The 14,895-nt window shown below is 42.3% G+C and overlaps 1 protein-coding gene across 1 annotated transcript in view; it reads left to right on the forward strand.

The window, feature by feature from the left end:
- The first annotated feature begins 621 nt into the window (after positions 1-621).
- Positions 622-14,895, forward strand: part of tyro3 (TYRO3 protein tyrosine kinase) — a 32,683-nt gene continuing 18,409 nt past the window's right edge. Inside the window, exons 1-4 of the mRNA XM_083792399.1 lie at positions 622-1,034; positions 4,049-4,232; positions 12,384-12,484; positions 14,028-14,198. Of these exons, the coding sequence (XP_083648525.1) occupies positions 959-1,034; positions 4,049-4,232; positions 12,384-12,484; positions 14,028-14,198 (532 nt within the window). The 5' untranslated portion in view covers positions 622-958. The remainder of the gene's footprint in view (positions 1,035-4,048; positions 4,233-12,383; positions 12,485-14,027; positions 14,199-14,895) is intronic.

Raw genomic sequence — 14,895 nt, forward strand, 5'->3', positions numbered from 1 at the left:
GAATTTTACACCTCTCCCGCTTAGCGGAGAGTGGGGTGTGGTAGAGGACATCTCCCCGAACGCGTGGGTATGTCCAGATAGTTGCCTCGAGGAGCCGTCTTTTGTCCAGTGTCCATTCTGGGTCCGGAAACGGTATTTTTTTGAGCATTGACCCCAGTAGAAGGTCTGCTGCTGTGGATTTTACACCTCTCCCGCTTAGCGGAGAGTGGGGTGTGGTAGAGGACATCTCCCGGAACGCGTGGGTATGTCCAGATAGTTGCCTCGCGGAGCCGTCTTTTGTCCAGTGTCCACTTTATAAAGTCAATGCACTCCAGTGAATAGCATTTATCCATTTAGATAACTTTATTATTATTATTATAATGATTTAATTACTTATTTTTACACAGAAACATAATGTGTGTCTTATAGCATCATATAGCATCATTTAAATGCTTAATTTGTGGTTTTAATGTGCAAATTAAACTTTTTTTCAATACTCTAGAGGATACTCTTATTTTGAAGAGATCGTCCACCGGAAGCCTTAAATCTGTTCATTAGATCTGCTCACTAGACGCGGCTCCAACTTTCTCCCACATTTCTCCACTCACTGCTCCGCTCCGCTCCTCCGCTGCGACCCGCACAGCAAAACAAACAAATCGTTACAAAGAAGTAGCACATTACCAAACCACATCCACTGCTTTAGTAACACTGGGTTCAACTGTTATTTAACCTTATTCAAATTCAACCAGACCCGTTTTTCAACGGTTAATTGGCCGGTTAACGCGTATTTCGGACTGTTTCTTCCAATCCTCACAGAAGAACGACATCAATGGGTGCTTTTCTTCTCCGGAGGGATTTATTGTTTTGTTTATTTGGACACGTTCTTCCCTGAGAAGGAGTGAAGAAACTCGCCGATGGGATTCATGTGGACGCAACAATAAGGGAATATAAACTGTGAAGGCGTAACAATAATGTCAAAATGATATTATTTGCTGCCGTTTGCTCCCTGCTGTTCTCGCTGCAACTTCTTCGCCCAGGAACCTGCAGCAGTAGCGGTGAGTTTTATTCTAACAATACATAATTCATGCATTTACTATGCATCCCCATCAGATAGACTATCTGAGCGTTGACTGGAAAGTCAATATTGTGAGATGATACTTTGCCTGCGTTTGTTGTGTTTTTACCACAAAAGATAAAAACAAATAGCCAAAATAGCGAATTTCTTCTTTCTTTATTTCTTTCTTTGCGTATTAATATTATTATTATTTGTGTCGACATTCCAGAGTCGTACAGTGCAACAACAGGTAACGTGATGGAATGTAATAAGAATTTAATCTGTTAATCTCTACAAACATCCTCCAAATTCCCAACCCTGCGGTCGGTTGTTGCCTTTTCCGTTTTAATCCTGTCGCTTTCTTGCCCCAAAACAACAACTGAGATCTACAGTGAAGATATGCGGTGTGCTGATAGACAGCATTGTTGAGCTGAGATAAGTGTTGCAGTGTTACTGAGCAGCCAAGTAGAAAGCCACACAACAAGCCCTGTTTATTAGGAGATTAAGTTGTGTGTGTGTGTGTGTGTGTGTGTGTGTGTGTGTGTGTGTGTGAGAGAGAGAGAGAGAGCGTGTGTCGCGCGCGTGCGTGTGTTAACGCTCATGATCCAGGGTGCTATCAAAGAATTTAGTCAGGATACCCCTACTGTGTGTGTGTGTGTTTGTGTGTGTGTGTGTGTGTGTGTGTGTGTGTGTGTGTGTGTGCGTGCGTGTGTTTTCACAGCTGAGGACAGCTGTTGATCGAGTGTTTGCCACAGTATAGGTCCTTACACTTACACACACACACACACACACACACACACACACACACACACACACACACACACACACACACACACACACACACACACACACACACACACACACACACACACACAGTGAAGGTCTTTCCACATGCACACACACACACACACACACACACACACACACACACACACACACACATCTGATTGATCAGACAGTCATTTATATGTGTAATGTAATGGGAGGGACATTTCCTATATATTCTGGTGATGTCATGGCTGCAGGGAAGTGAGAGAGCTGATGTCATATCAATCTAATAATCTATTAGATTGTCAGTGTTTATGATGCCAGCCAATCGTTTTTGAAATGCCTCAATGATGTCATCACCACTGTGGTGGTGGGATGTTACACTTTAGTATTGGCTCCTTCTGGCAGATGATGATGTTGATGATGTCATAGCTCTCTACCCGCCGAGTACCATTCTACATTTATCAGAATGAACAGAATATGTTTAATGTCTGGAAAAGTGAACTAAAGTTATGTGCAAACACAGAGCCTATTTGCTGGTGTCCAAGCATGGAGGCCCTCAATCCACAGCTAGCCACATTGGACGTGTCCTTGAGCAAAAGACTGCTCTGCATTTATGTAGCACAGAAATGCAGAGCATTTAGTAGATTTGCAGACTGCTAGTGGGTCTTCTTGTCAGTACATGTAGCATCATTCATGCATCTTTAGACTTGTTGGGTCCAGCCTGATAATAACAAGTTGCAATAATAATGCAGTCTGGGAGGAAGTAACAAATGCATGAGCAAATCTTTCTGCATCTTTTCGAGACAGGATGACTTTAGAAACATTAAGAAGGTGGAAAAAAGGCAGTCCTTTGAAATTGATGAGAGAGTTAAATGGCATGATGATAATATGCCTGGTGCCTGGTGGACAATTAAATGTTGAGAGTGCACTCTGCAGTCCCCCAACTGTGGGGGATGGTTAAGGGCTCATTCCACTCCACAGTTTGGGAGAAAAGTCAATGACAGCGATTCCCAACCTTAGGATATTGCACAGGGCCCCCAAAATAATTGGCAAAATGCTAGAATTTTTATAACAATATAACATTAGAGCTGCACTATGTAACTTTGTTCTTCTACCCTGGATTTGAACCCAGTTTCCTTTAATAGAGCTTTAAAGGACCACTTTTCAACCTATCTTCATATACTAGGTCCTCACTAATAATCATGATAAAATGGCACCATTTCTTTCTACTCTGTCTGTGTTCATAGGAGGGCTGTGGGCAGTTCAAAAACACGTCCACCACTGACACCAGTGACATTATCGATGGGAAATCCAAGCTAATAGAAACTGCAGCCTTTCTAGTCCTGAAAAGTTGCAATGCGAAAGTGGAAGCCATCGTTCTCACGATAATACAAATCTAACCATTTTTGTAAGCAAAATTCTTAATACCACAATCATTTTAAACACTTCATCCATTTATACGTTGGTTATTAAAACAAAGATTTAATTTAAATTGACCTGTAATGGACCTGGTTCCATTATGGGTCCATTTGGTTCCATTACCAAATCTGGTAGGTATCTGTTGTGTCCGAGTGTCAGGCTAAGAGGCACTGAAGATAGGGCCCTGGGTACTCTGACAAACGGGTACAACGGATATTGCATAAACGGGTGAGACATGCATTCCTAACTTTCACGTTCCCGAGTAGGCCGGTGCCCATTAAATAACCCATCGGTTGTAATATTTAACGTTATTAGACATTAGTATATTTTTGTAAATGCATTGTTCCCGACTTGCATCGTTTCTTCTGGTTCCTGAGGACTAGTATTTACCAAACACAAGCGGAAATTGTGGTGTTTCATGCAATGTTATTGGTTTGCCCGGCATTGCCTTGGTCATGTCGTTCAGTGTGTGAAATAGTGTCTCTCTCTGTCGGCAGGGGCATTCAGAATGTGTACATTGTTGTTAGTGGGAATGAAAACGTAGTCGCCCCACCGGAAGAGGAGGGCCTAAGATGCGGAGCAAACGGGCAACATCCTGCTATCCACATTCTGTTTGGCAGCACCCCCAGAGGCAAATTCAAAGGGAACGTTTATTTTGCCTATGGGTTCCCAGATTGCTCTTCCGCTGATCGAGCTCTGGTCTGTGGTGATGTTCATATTTGAAGTTTCCCCCGACAGAGACGATTCAGGTGATGAGGAGATGAAGAAGATCATCCTCATCCTCATCATCCTCATCATGGTGTCTTGTCTCTGTCCCTCCCCCAGGGGTGCGTTTCACGGAGCATCCGTCCAATCAGACGGTGAGCCAGGGCAACGCGGTGCGCCTGGGCTGTGCGGTGGAGGGTCTCAGCGAACCCGACATCATCTGGAGGAAGGATGGAGAGAGACTCTACAGCACCGACCAGATGTACATCCTGCTGGGAGACCACCACTGGGAGACCTTCCATAGGTAGATGCGCACACACACACACACACGCAACACACACACACACACACACACACACACACACACACACACACACACACACGCAACACACACACGCAACACACGCACACACACACACACACACACACACACACACACACACACACACACACACACACACACACACACACACACACACACACACACACACACACACACAGACCATGTAAACCCTATATAACTACTGGGCTAGAGGGAAAGGATAGAGATACCCTGACAGGATACTGAGGAAGATAGATCCAGGAATGGCAAATAAAATGTCTGAAGAAATGTGTATATGTTGTGAAGTAGGCCATCAGCACTTGGGTGTAGTAAGTGTATTTGTATTTGGATAGGACTGTTCCTAGTGCTTTGGCATCGTCCATGTCTCTGGGGATCTTAATCTACTCCATTTCATCATCATTTAGCTCTGGGAAGTTCCTGATACATAACTGAGGCATAGCAGAGCCCTGTCACAAGGACATGGACCATTAACAAAAGAATAAGAAGAAAAAAGGGAAGACAAAATAAAACAAATTGCATTCATTCAAAACTGTAATTAATCCTGGACCATTTGCACAAATCGTTAATGCACAACAAAATTACAAATGTATTCTGTATACATTTGGTTATGCCTTATTCTATAAAACAAGACTTAAGCTATCTCCCATATCCCCCCACGTGTGCTAAAGTGATTCCTTTGGGACTTTCTCAATCCTTTGATATAACTTTTAATTGCAATATATTATTTTACTTTTATGTTTTGTGTCCTATTCAGAATTATTAACTCACATGTTTGTTTCTTTCTCTTACTCATTCATGTGCTTACGCAGACACACCTAGTCACCTACAATGTCACAGTGCACACCCTCTTTCTCAAACAATCAATACAAAACAGTGTATGTACAATTAAATGGGAATAAAGAGATGTTTTAACTGTTACACTGCAATTTAGAGAACTATCTTACAAAACCATAAGAATTGTGCATTTGCTGTCAGAAATATTTATACATCCCTAGAGGAAAGGTTAGCTTGGGATGACGGCAGTATTTCAGTGTTTGTCATTCGCTCTGTAGTCTGTATACAAACTTTGGGAGAAATAGCAGAAAAATTGTTCAAATGTATTTAAAGGTGGTTGCTCTGTTTGTGTATACTGTCTATTTAGCCACAGTAGTTGGCTCCAGGTGCCACATTTTGAATGTAGTAATGTTCAGCAACTACAGACTAAAGACAATACACATTTTCATAGAAAAAAAAAGAAATCGTGTGAGAATCGTGATCTCAATTCTTGTGGAGGAAAATCGAGAATTCACATTTGAGCAAGAATCGTGCAGAACTAAACGGTACAGGAAATACACACAATGATTTGTAGTTCTTAAGTTGGTTGTTACTCTGTCCGAATGCTAGAATGAATGATAATGAATTGCTAGTCATATATTGTATTAGGCTGAGAGACAGACAGACAGAGGGGCAATACCATTATTTACTGTAGAAAGTCTGCTTGCCCCAACACACACTAGAGTCCTGCACGGGCCCAAAATCTGGTCCCTGGTCTGCCCCGGGTCTGTGGAGTTCAGCCCAGGCCTGGCCAGGCCTGGCCCGTTATGGTACTGCAGTTTTAAAGCTTGAGCCCGGCCAGAAGCCCGACACCTTTTCTAGCATGCACTCTTTTCACTGGTGCGCACAGCGCACCAGCGACTGCACTGTCAGCTGCGCTCTGCTTTTGCGCTGATAAACAAACCCACAATAATAAGTCAAGAACACTTACATTTTCTGCACTGTGGAAAACCAACTGGCTTGTTTGTTAAAGTGGTAATTCTCCTGCAGTATTTGTATTTTTACAGTATCTCTACTTAGATAGACGATGTCAGGAGACATTCCACGTCATGATGGCAGAGAAGTAGAATTACTTTTCCCATGTTTGTGCTAAATATTGGGCAAATATGTGGGCACTGAGTCAGTGCCCACATACGTACCCTAGCTCTGAGTATCTTAAAATTCCAAAATGATATTTGCTTGGAAAGTGTGTTGGAACTTGGAACTAGGTGGGTCATGGGCTCTAGGCCGAGTAGTAGTGGAATCCGTTTGTTTTGGGCGCTCTGAAGTTCAGCAGTCTACATGGAGATCTCTGATGGCCAGTGCCCAAGACTTTCCAAGTTTTTATTCCTATCCAAGTGGACCACATTACAATTTTGGATCTAGAGATATAATGTAATTAACCGAACGTATATAAACTTGTATCAACCAAACTTATATCAAACAATTTTGACAGTTTTTATTTTGTATGATCACAGATTGGATATCAACGTTATTCCAGTGTTGTTGCCTTGTTTTGGTTATAACTACTCAAAATCCAAATCTATTGGGATAAGGATTAAAAGAGTGAAACTATTGGGCCCTGGCCGTGTGAGAGGAGTCTCTCCCACAAAGTCTGTTTAGGCTTTCCTGTCTGTCTCTCCCACAAAGTCTGTTTCTAGGCTTTCCTGTCTGTCTCTCCCACATTGTCTGTTTCGAGGCTTTCCTACCGTCTGTCTCTCCCACACTGTCTGTTTCGAGGCTTTCCTACCGTCTCTCTCCCACACTGTTTCTCTCACTCTCAGCAGGTTTTTTAACCCCATCAAGTCGTGTCAAAGTTTATTTGAAAAGGACCAAAGGAGACGCATAGTTTGAAGTGTCATTGCTCTGTTGTGTTCTGTAGAACAGAATGTAGTAGGAATGTAGTTCAAACACACATGACCTGCACTTGCTTATAATCCTGCCAATGTCACGTCACTGCTGTGCGGGCATGCGCGTGTATAATTACTTTCCATTGGCAAGTGTTCCAATGAATCCAATATAGTTATTATTTAGTAACAAGCTCTTGTTAATGCTTTTCATTGGTTCAATATTTATAAAAGTTAATAAAACACAGACAGACCTGACCACTTTCCAACCTTACCTCCCTATTTCAGGCATTTCAATGTAGGCTGACTATTGCATGACAATGGATCAATTTGTGAAGACACGCAAAGATTAAATATGGAGATACAAGGTTTCTGCGTGACAGTAAAGATATCGTCGCTGTCGGCCAGAAACTGCACCGTCACACTAGACTAAAGCATCAAAAGTAGCAGATCTACAAGCTTGAAACGCAGCGTGAAGCGACACGCAGCGTGCTTTGAGCTTGTAGATCTGCTACTTTTGATACTTTTCGATTAGAACCAGGACAAAAAAATCAGTTTTGGACATATGAGGTTTCCACCCGTCAGAGACGGACGGTATGTATGCTGGCCTCCAGACAGTGGTAGTGGGTGTGTTGGCACAGCTGGTCTTCAGTCTCTAATGACTGAGTGCTTTTTCATCGGTACCGTTTCAAAAGACACTCTGTTTGATTTATGCTCGACTCCTTGTTGGCTTCATGAATGTTGGTAGTTCTGCTAAGTCTTTGGCCCGGGTTGCATAGAACCTCTATTTAAACCCTACAGTATATATACTTCATTGACCAGAGTTCCCTAGGTCTCTATACCAGCCCCCCAAAAAATACATTGTGTTAGATAAGACAATGGCTACATTTATGGTGATTGAAGAGTCAGACTGGGATGAGATTTAAAGACAGTTTATCCTCATAATCTCAGCAAAACCTGAACCAGACCTTGATCACCAAAACAGGAGGAACCATGTTGGTTGCCTTGAGGTTTTCTTTCTGCATGTGACTGGTCAGTTGTGGGAGATGTTGTTGAGATGCAACCTAAGATGCTTTGTGCCTTGAGAGGTTTGTTGAAGTAACTGGAATAATACGGTAAACAAAAGCCTATTGTCACAAAGATACAACAAAGCTAACCTTTCTCCTTTTTCAAAATGTATATTTTCTTTTTTCACTTATAGTTGTAGTATAAGTAGTAGCAGTAGTATTTTATTTATTTATTTCGCATACATTTATTTTCCTTTTAACCATTTGTAAGTTTATATAGTATACACACAGGGTACATGAATGTAGAGATTTGTATTATACAACATATCTCTGCTGTCAGGAGGAAACCTCCATTTTTCAGGAAATGAAAAATATAAAATTTTCAGGAAATTAAGAAAACCTTATATATTTAAAACAAAGCAATAGAGCCTCATCAAAGTTGGTGTTGTAACTTTATATATTGTCAATTACTTCCATGAGAGGGGGAGAGGTGGGGGAGTTAGTTGCTTTAGCAGACATTTTGAGGGTCCAATGGAGTTAAGAGGTTTTGTCCAAAGCACTTTTTACTACTTTCCATTGGTTCAATAGTTTGAAACAACACACAGACGTAAAGGGTGTCCAATAGCACTGATTTATGCCAAATAAAATCAAAAACCTCAAAAATGGAGTTATGAAGTTTCCTCCCGATATTATTAGCAACGATATTATGTAAAATGTGTATGAAAAGCTAACCTCAAACTGACTGCTACTGATCTGTATTGTCATGATATGAGGCACTGACCCAGAATGCCCTCTGTTAGTCAGTTTTTAAGTTGCTCGATTCAGTATTTAGATATTTCATATTCATGAGCCACTGACCCAGAATGCCCTCTAGACGTTAGTCAGTTTTGAAGTTGCTCGATTCAGTATTTAGATATTTCATATTCATGAGCCACTGACCCAGAATGCCCTCTAGACGTTAGTCAGTTTTGAAGTTGCTCGATTCAGTATTTAGATATTTCATATTCATGAGCCACTGACCCAGAATGCCCTCTGTTAGTCCGTTTTTAAGTTGCTCGATTCAGTATTTATATATTTCATATTCATTTGACAAACCATGGCCCCTCACGTATTAGAAGGACGGTATCAATCACCAGAAAAAAGACAGGTGTTTTTGATGAATCTATCATGGTTAAAATGGAATTTGAAGTTACAATGGGTTTGTATAGGAAGGGGGCGGGGCAGCTAGTATGAATATCTAAATACTGAATGGAGCAACTTCAAAAACTGTCTGGGGTGTTCACATAAGCCTGAGTAGACGATGAAATGACCAAAAGTCTTTTTGAAAGTGAAATAGGCCTATCCCTTTAATGCCATGGCTTTATGGATGTTTTTAATTCAGCTCAGCTTTATTAGTCAGATATGTAGGTTAACACGAGGTGAATGGTACAATGAAATGTGTTGCACAAGAAATGCAGGCCAGCTCATTAAGAGTGCTAGTCTCCATTAAAATAGATTCAATTCAAAAGTAGCAGATCTAGCTCAAAACACGTCGCTTCGAGTTTGTATATCTGCTACTTGATGATCAAGTAGGGCGTTACTTTACAAAAACAAACCAAACGCAAGAATTTGAATATGGAGATGGGAGGTTTCTGTCAGACAGTCTTATATTATAGTAAAAGTAAGTAATACAAAGGTGACCGGAGGCAAGTATATACAGTACATAAATAAATATTTCACATTTGGTGCAGCAGTCTACAGCCTCGATGTCTTCTACCGACTTCTGTTTAGTCTGGATAGTGTATAGTTCAGGGATTTACAAGTGCTTTAGGGCACATGATCACTTTGACTGTTTTCTAAGGCTGGTGAGATCATCCACTGCCACACTGTTGTAAAATCCACCTTTACTTTGACCGTCTTATATAGGTCAATAATGTCCTGATAAGACCTAGTAGCAAAGAATGTTGACAACACAGAATGCAAATACTGCTATTCTTTACAACAACAAAAAAAAACAAGCAGGGGTGGGCTAGATTCACAAGTCAGTCTCTAAACCAGTGGCAGTGGTTCTCAAAAGTGGGGTCCAGGGACCCCCATGGGTCCTTGAGAGGGTTCCAAATGGACCCTTACAGGTCTGTAACTCTGAGATCCAAAGCAGAGACTTTAGGGTGGTGCTTCATATTGACGCAGTGATATGATTGGTTTTCAAAGCAGTGGTCTGCCCACCACCACAGAGGCTGTGGGTTCGAATACACCACCATGGTGCATCTGTCTTTGTGGAGTGTCTATTGGCCTGTAGGCCAGGTGTAGGCAATCAATACTGAGGTGTCAAGCTGCGCTTAATGGTACTGTGTTCACCTCAGCTACAGTACTGTGTTCACCGGGGGGGGGGGGGGTGGCAGGGAGTGTTTGGGCGGGAGGAGTAGGACGAAGGCTCTCTAAGACTTAAGTCCTCCTGGTTGGGCCTCCCCACTGGCAGGTGAGCCAGTAGGATATACAACAACAGTGTCAACACACAAATGTGTGTGGGGAGGAGTTTATTGGCATAGACTAAAAATTGGGGAGAAAAATGGGTAAAAGAAAAAATCAGTGAACAGAGGTTTGTTATCAGAGTGAATGCTCCCTACTTTGTTTCCTCAGTGTTGAAATGGAGCTCATGGCCCCTATCTGACCCACTCAGGTCACTTGCTTATTAATGCTTAAGCTCCTTGGTGCTCAGACAGAGGCAGGTACGTCAGCGTCCTCTGCCAGTACCCCGACCTCCTGGAATGAGCTTCAGCATACTTTAAAGATCACACCGTCGGTAGGTCTGTTTAGAGCAACTTGTGGGGGAGGCCCGATAGCCGAGTGGTTAGGGTTTTAGATGTGCTATGCACACACGCATATCCAAAAATCATATGTATTTGGCCGCGGACTCCTATCTGAAAATATGTTGTGCCAGGGACCCCCCCCTCCCCCCCACGGAGTGACGCGCTGTGAGCCTGTATATCTGCTATTTTCGAGAACCATTGTTCTAATCTAAAGTAAACCACTGTTCTAAATCCTCAAAAACACATGTTGCGTCTAATATATATAGCTAAAATCTAAATGATTGCAGATGCTTTCCCGGTTTTAGTGAGTCAAATCCCAGTGCCAGCTGTAACTGTGTAACCCATGTTGTGTTCAATACGATGAATGGATGCTTTGTAATGTCGTTGAGCATGTGAGTCCTGTATGTTCATGAGTTTGTTTGTTGTTTAGTTTGTTGATTCAGTCTCCTCACATGTCAATTGGTGATTGCCTGTATGCAAGTTCAGATCGGCGAGTCACTTCCTGCAAATGCAAACATACTGCCCTTGGCAGATATTGGTCTGGCACAGTTTGAATTAGAACATTTCGCTCACCCCAGAGTTGTGGGTGACCAATCAGATCCCACTATTCAAAGTGAGACTTTCTAGCTGTGACGTTGGAATCTGTTTGTAAATAAATCTTCCACAGCGAAGTTCCAGACTAATATCTACGCAGTGATATTAAATGAAGTTCCAGACTAATATCTACGCAGTGATATTAAATGAGCGGAATCGGATCGGGAGCAAAAAACACACGATAAAACAAATCAGGAAATCGCTAGTATCAATATTATATCCATATCATGATATTATACTGGATATTGTCTGTGATTTGGGATATTGTACTATTGTGATATGGCATAAGTGTTCTATAAAAATATAAATATCGGATCGGGAAAAATCGGTATCGGCAAAATCGAATAATCAGAATCGGATCGGGGGCAAAGAAAACGTGATCCCTAGCGGGAAGGCTACAAACACTAGCACTCTGCTATGTAGGTATACTGGTATCAATACTGCTACACAAAGCTGCAGTGAGATTCTAGAATGGTTAATAAACCAGACTAATATCGCACGGACCGCGGGATATTAGTCTGGGGAGGCTCAGCTTGGATTTCATTTCCAGGGGGGCGGGTTGAAACATTTTCTCTTTGACGCAATTGGTCAGAGCTACTGTCAGTCAAAGGTCTCAAGCATTGAAAGTCACTGTACCAAAGCCCGCCCATATTGCATACCGTGTCCCGATTGGCCGCCCCATTTCTCTGGTGTAGGAAATGGGCGTACAATTGAGCCTCTCCAGACCGTAATCCGCCGGCAGGCAATTTTTTTTTTGCCAACGGCTGATTCGGTCTGGTTTATTAACCAGGCTAGTGAGATTCCACCGTTCCATAGCCTCAAGGGATGGGACATTCCGTTCCATAGCCTGAAGGGATGGGACATTCCGTTTCATAGCCTGAAGGGATGTGGGACATTCGCAAATGTAATTTCCCTGAGATTAAGATTTGTATTTGAGTATCCCTGGTATAGGGTGATGACAAAACTGATTCTGACTGTGTGTGTGTGTGTGTGTGTGTGTGTGTGTGTGTGTGTGTGTGTGTGTGTGTGTGTGTGTGTGTGTGTGTGTGTCTGTGTCTGTGTCTGTGTCTGTGTCTGTGTCAGTGTCAAGTCTGTGCAGCAGCAGGACGCAGGACAGTACTGGTGTGAGGTGGAGTTCCACAGTCTGACCTACTCCTCCCAACCTGCCTGGATCACTGTGGAGGGTACGTGCACGCACACACGTTTGTACTACGTGTTTATGAACAATATTTTTACTTTTTAGAAGAAAAAAATCCCCTCCCATTTTTAAATGTATTACCCGTAAGCCGACAAATAGCTGATCTGCACAGTGCACACACAGTGGTGTAGTCTACCGGTATGATCTGTTCTGCACAGTGCACACACAGTGGTGTAGTCTACCGGTATGATCTGTTCTGCACAGTGCACACACAGTGGTGTAGTCTACCCGTATGATCTGTTCTGCACAGTGCACACACAGTGGTGTAGTCTACCCGTATGATCTGTTCTGCACAGTGCACACACAGTGGTGTAGTCTACCGGTATGATCTGTTCTGCACAGTGCACACACAGTGGTGTAGTCTACCCGTATGATCTGCACAGTGCACACACAGTGGTGTAGTCTACCCGTATGATCTGCACAGTGCACACACAGTGGTGTAGTCTACCCGTATGATCTGCACAGTGCACACACAGTGGTGTAGTCTACCAGTATGCTATATAAATTCCATAGCCTATATGTGTGCATGTCTTGCAAGGAATAATTATGGTAAACCGTCTGAAAAGAAGAAAATAAAATAAAAAAGGCTACATGCAGCACTGGATCTGCATGACTCCAGCGAGTGACTAAAGTATGAATCAGGCAAAATAATCTATAACCCTAATCCCGTAAACCTCACCTCTAAATGGCTCATCCTAACAATAACCCCATCCTGAGTCGTTTTCCTAATTGTAAAATCAGGATCACATCTTTTTTTACCATAAAACAACCATTTGTCTTGTGTGTGTGGACCAAGACAATTATTGTCTATTTCTCAAATTCTACTATACTTGGTGTGGGGACATTTGGTCTGTGTGCGTGAGTGTATGCGCACGCACGCACGCACGCACGCACACACACACACACACACACACACACACACACACACACACACACACACACACACACACACCTCTCTTCGTTCTCTACTCCATTGGTTGTCTGTCTTGTTATTAATGTAAACAGCGGTTATGTGTGAAGTGTCTACACATGTCAGTAAAACGCTGAAGCCACACTGTGAGATCCTCCACATGTTTAGCCTCATGTCTGACTGTACCTCGTGCTGTTTACATTTCTGACTAATAAAGTCTTCAAATTGTGTCAACAACTCACTGACACTGGACCATACGTTAGTAGTAGACATGATCGATTATATATATATTTTGAATCATAATTTATTGTAATAATTCGCTATTCACAGGTCATCCGTCATTATTGCCAAACTATTGGCTTAGGAATGCGACAAAAAAAAAGTCCCCATGTGCTTCATGGGGTGTGTAATTGATAGAAAATAAATAAATAAATTTGGGTGCAATACTCTACTACTACTTTAAGTGGTTAATCTGATTACCCCCCCACGATAGACCTTGATATGAAAAGTGTTGATGGTCTAGTACACACACGTTTAAGTTATGAGTTATGAACACAACAAATGTAAGCAAAAATAAATGTTTTTGTCTTTCTCTCTCTCTCTCTCTCCCTCCCTCCAGGGGTGCCCCACTTCACCGTGGCACCTCATGACATCGCCACGTTCCCCGGTGTGCCCTTTGACCTGACGTGCGCGGCCGTGGGCCCCCCGGAGCCCGTGGAGGTGGTGTGGTGGGTGGGCGAGCAGCAGGTGGGCTTGGCTGGCCCCTCCCCCTCCGTGCTGCACATTGAAGGTCAGAGGGAGTTGTTTAATCTTTTCAGTCAAAATCACCGGAACCTCATCACGGGTCCATTTGGTTCCACCACGCACACATCAAGTTCAGCCCCAACTATTGAACATTTTTAATCAAACCTAAATACCCACTTTTTCTCCCTTTAGACGAGGAAGTCTTATTTTATTTTTTCCCTCTCCTTTCTCTGTTTTAATCTGTCTTGTTTGCTTTTGATAATGGTTGTTTCTGTTAATGTGTAGCTTCCATGAATGTGTCTTATGTTTTGTGCACTCTCTGAACTCTGTAATAATGTGTCATTGATGCTGTCTTCACTTGACTGGAAACATAAATCACTTTGGATCAACGCCTGTTGTTTTTAAGCCTGCTATGCAAATAAAGGTGACTTGACATATGTACACTCTCAGAGGTAGATGAACACAGGGTTTTACTTTGTTGAATCTTTTTCTCTGAGACTCCAGAGAATAAAATGAAGAAGAAGAAAATAAGTGATACATTGGGGGGCTCTGGCCTCTTGCATATCAAACTGCGGGGCTGTGAAATTCAAAAGGTTGAGAATCACTGATATAAATTTAAACATGGTGAAAATAAGATCATTCTGTCTGGGGAGATTTCATCCTCCAGACATCTGTACAGTAAATCCTCATATTATTCTCTCTTTCTACCTCACTTTCTCTGTGTGTGTGTGTGTCTTATTCTT

The sequence above is a fragment of the Protomyctophum parallelum genome, assembly GCF_964188405.1.
Source record: "Protomyctophum parallelum genome assembly, chromosome: 20".
Taxonomy (NCBI): Eukaryota; Metazoa; Chordata; class Actinopteri; order Myctophiformes; family Myctophidae; genus Protomyctophum; species Protomyctophum parallelum.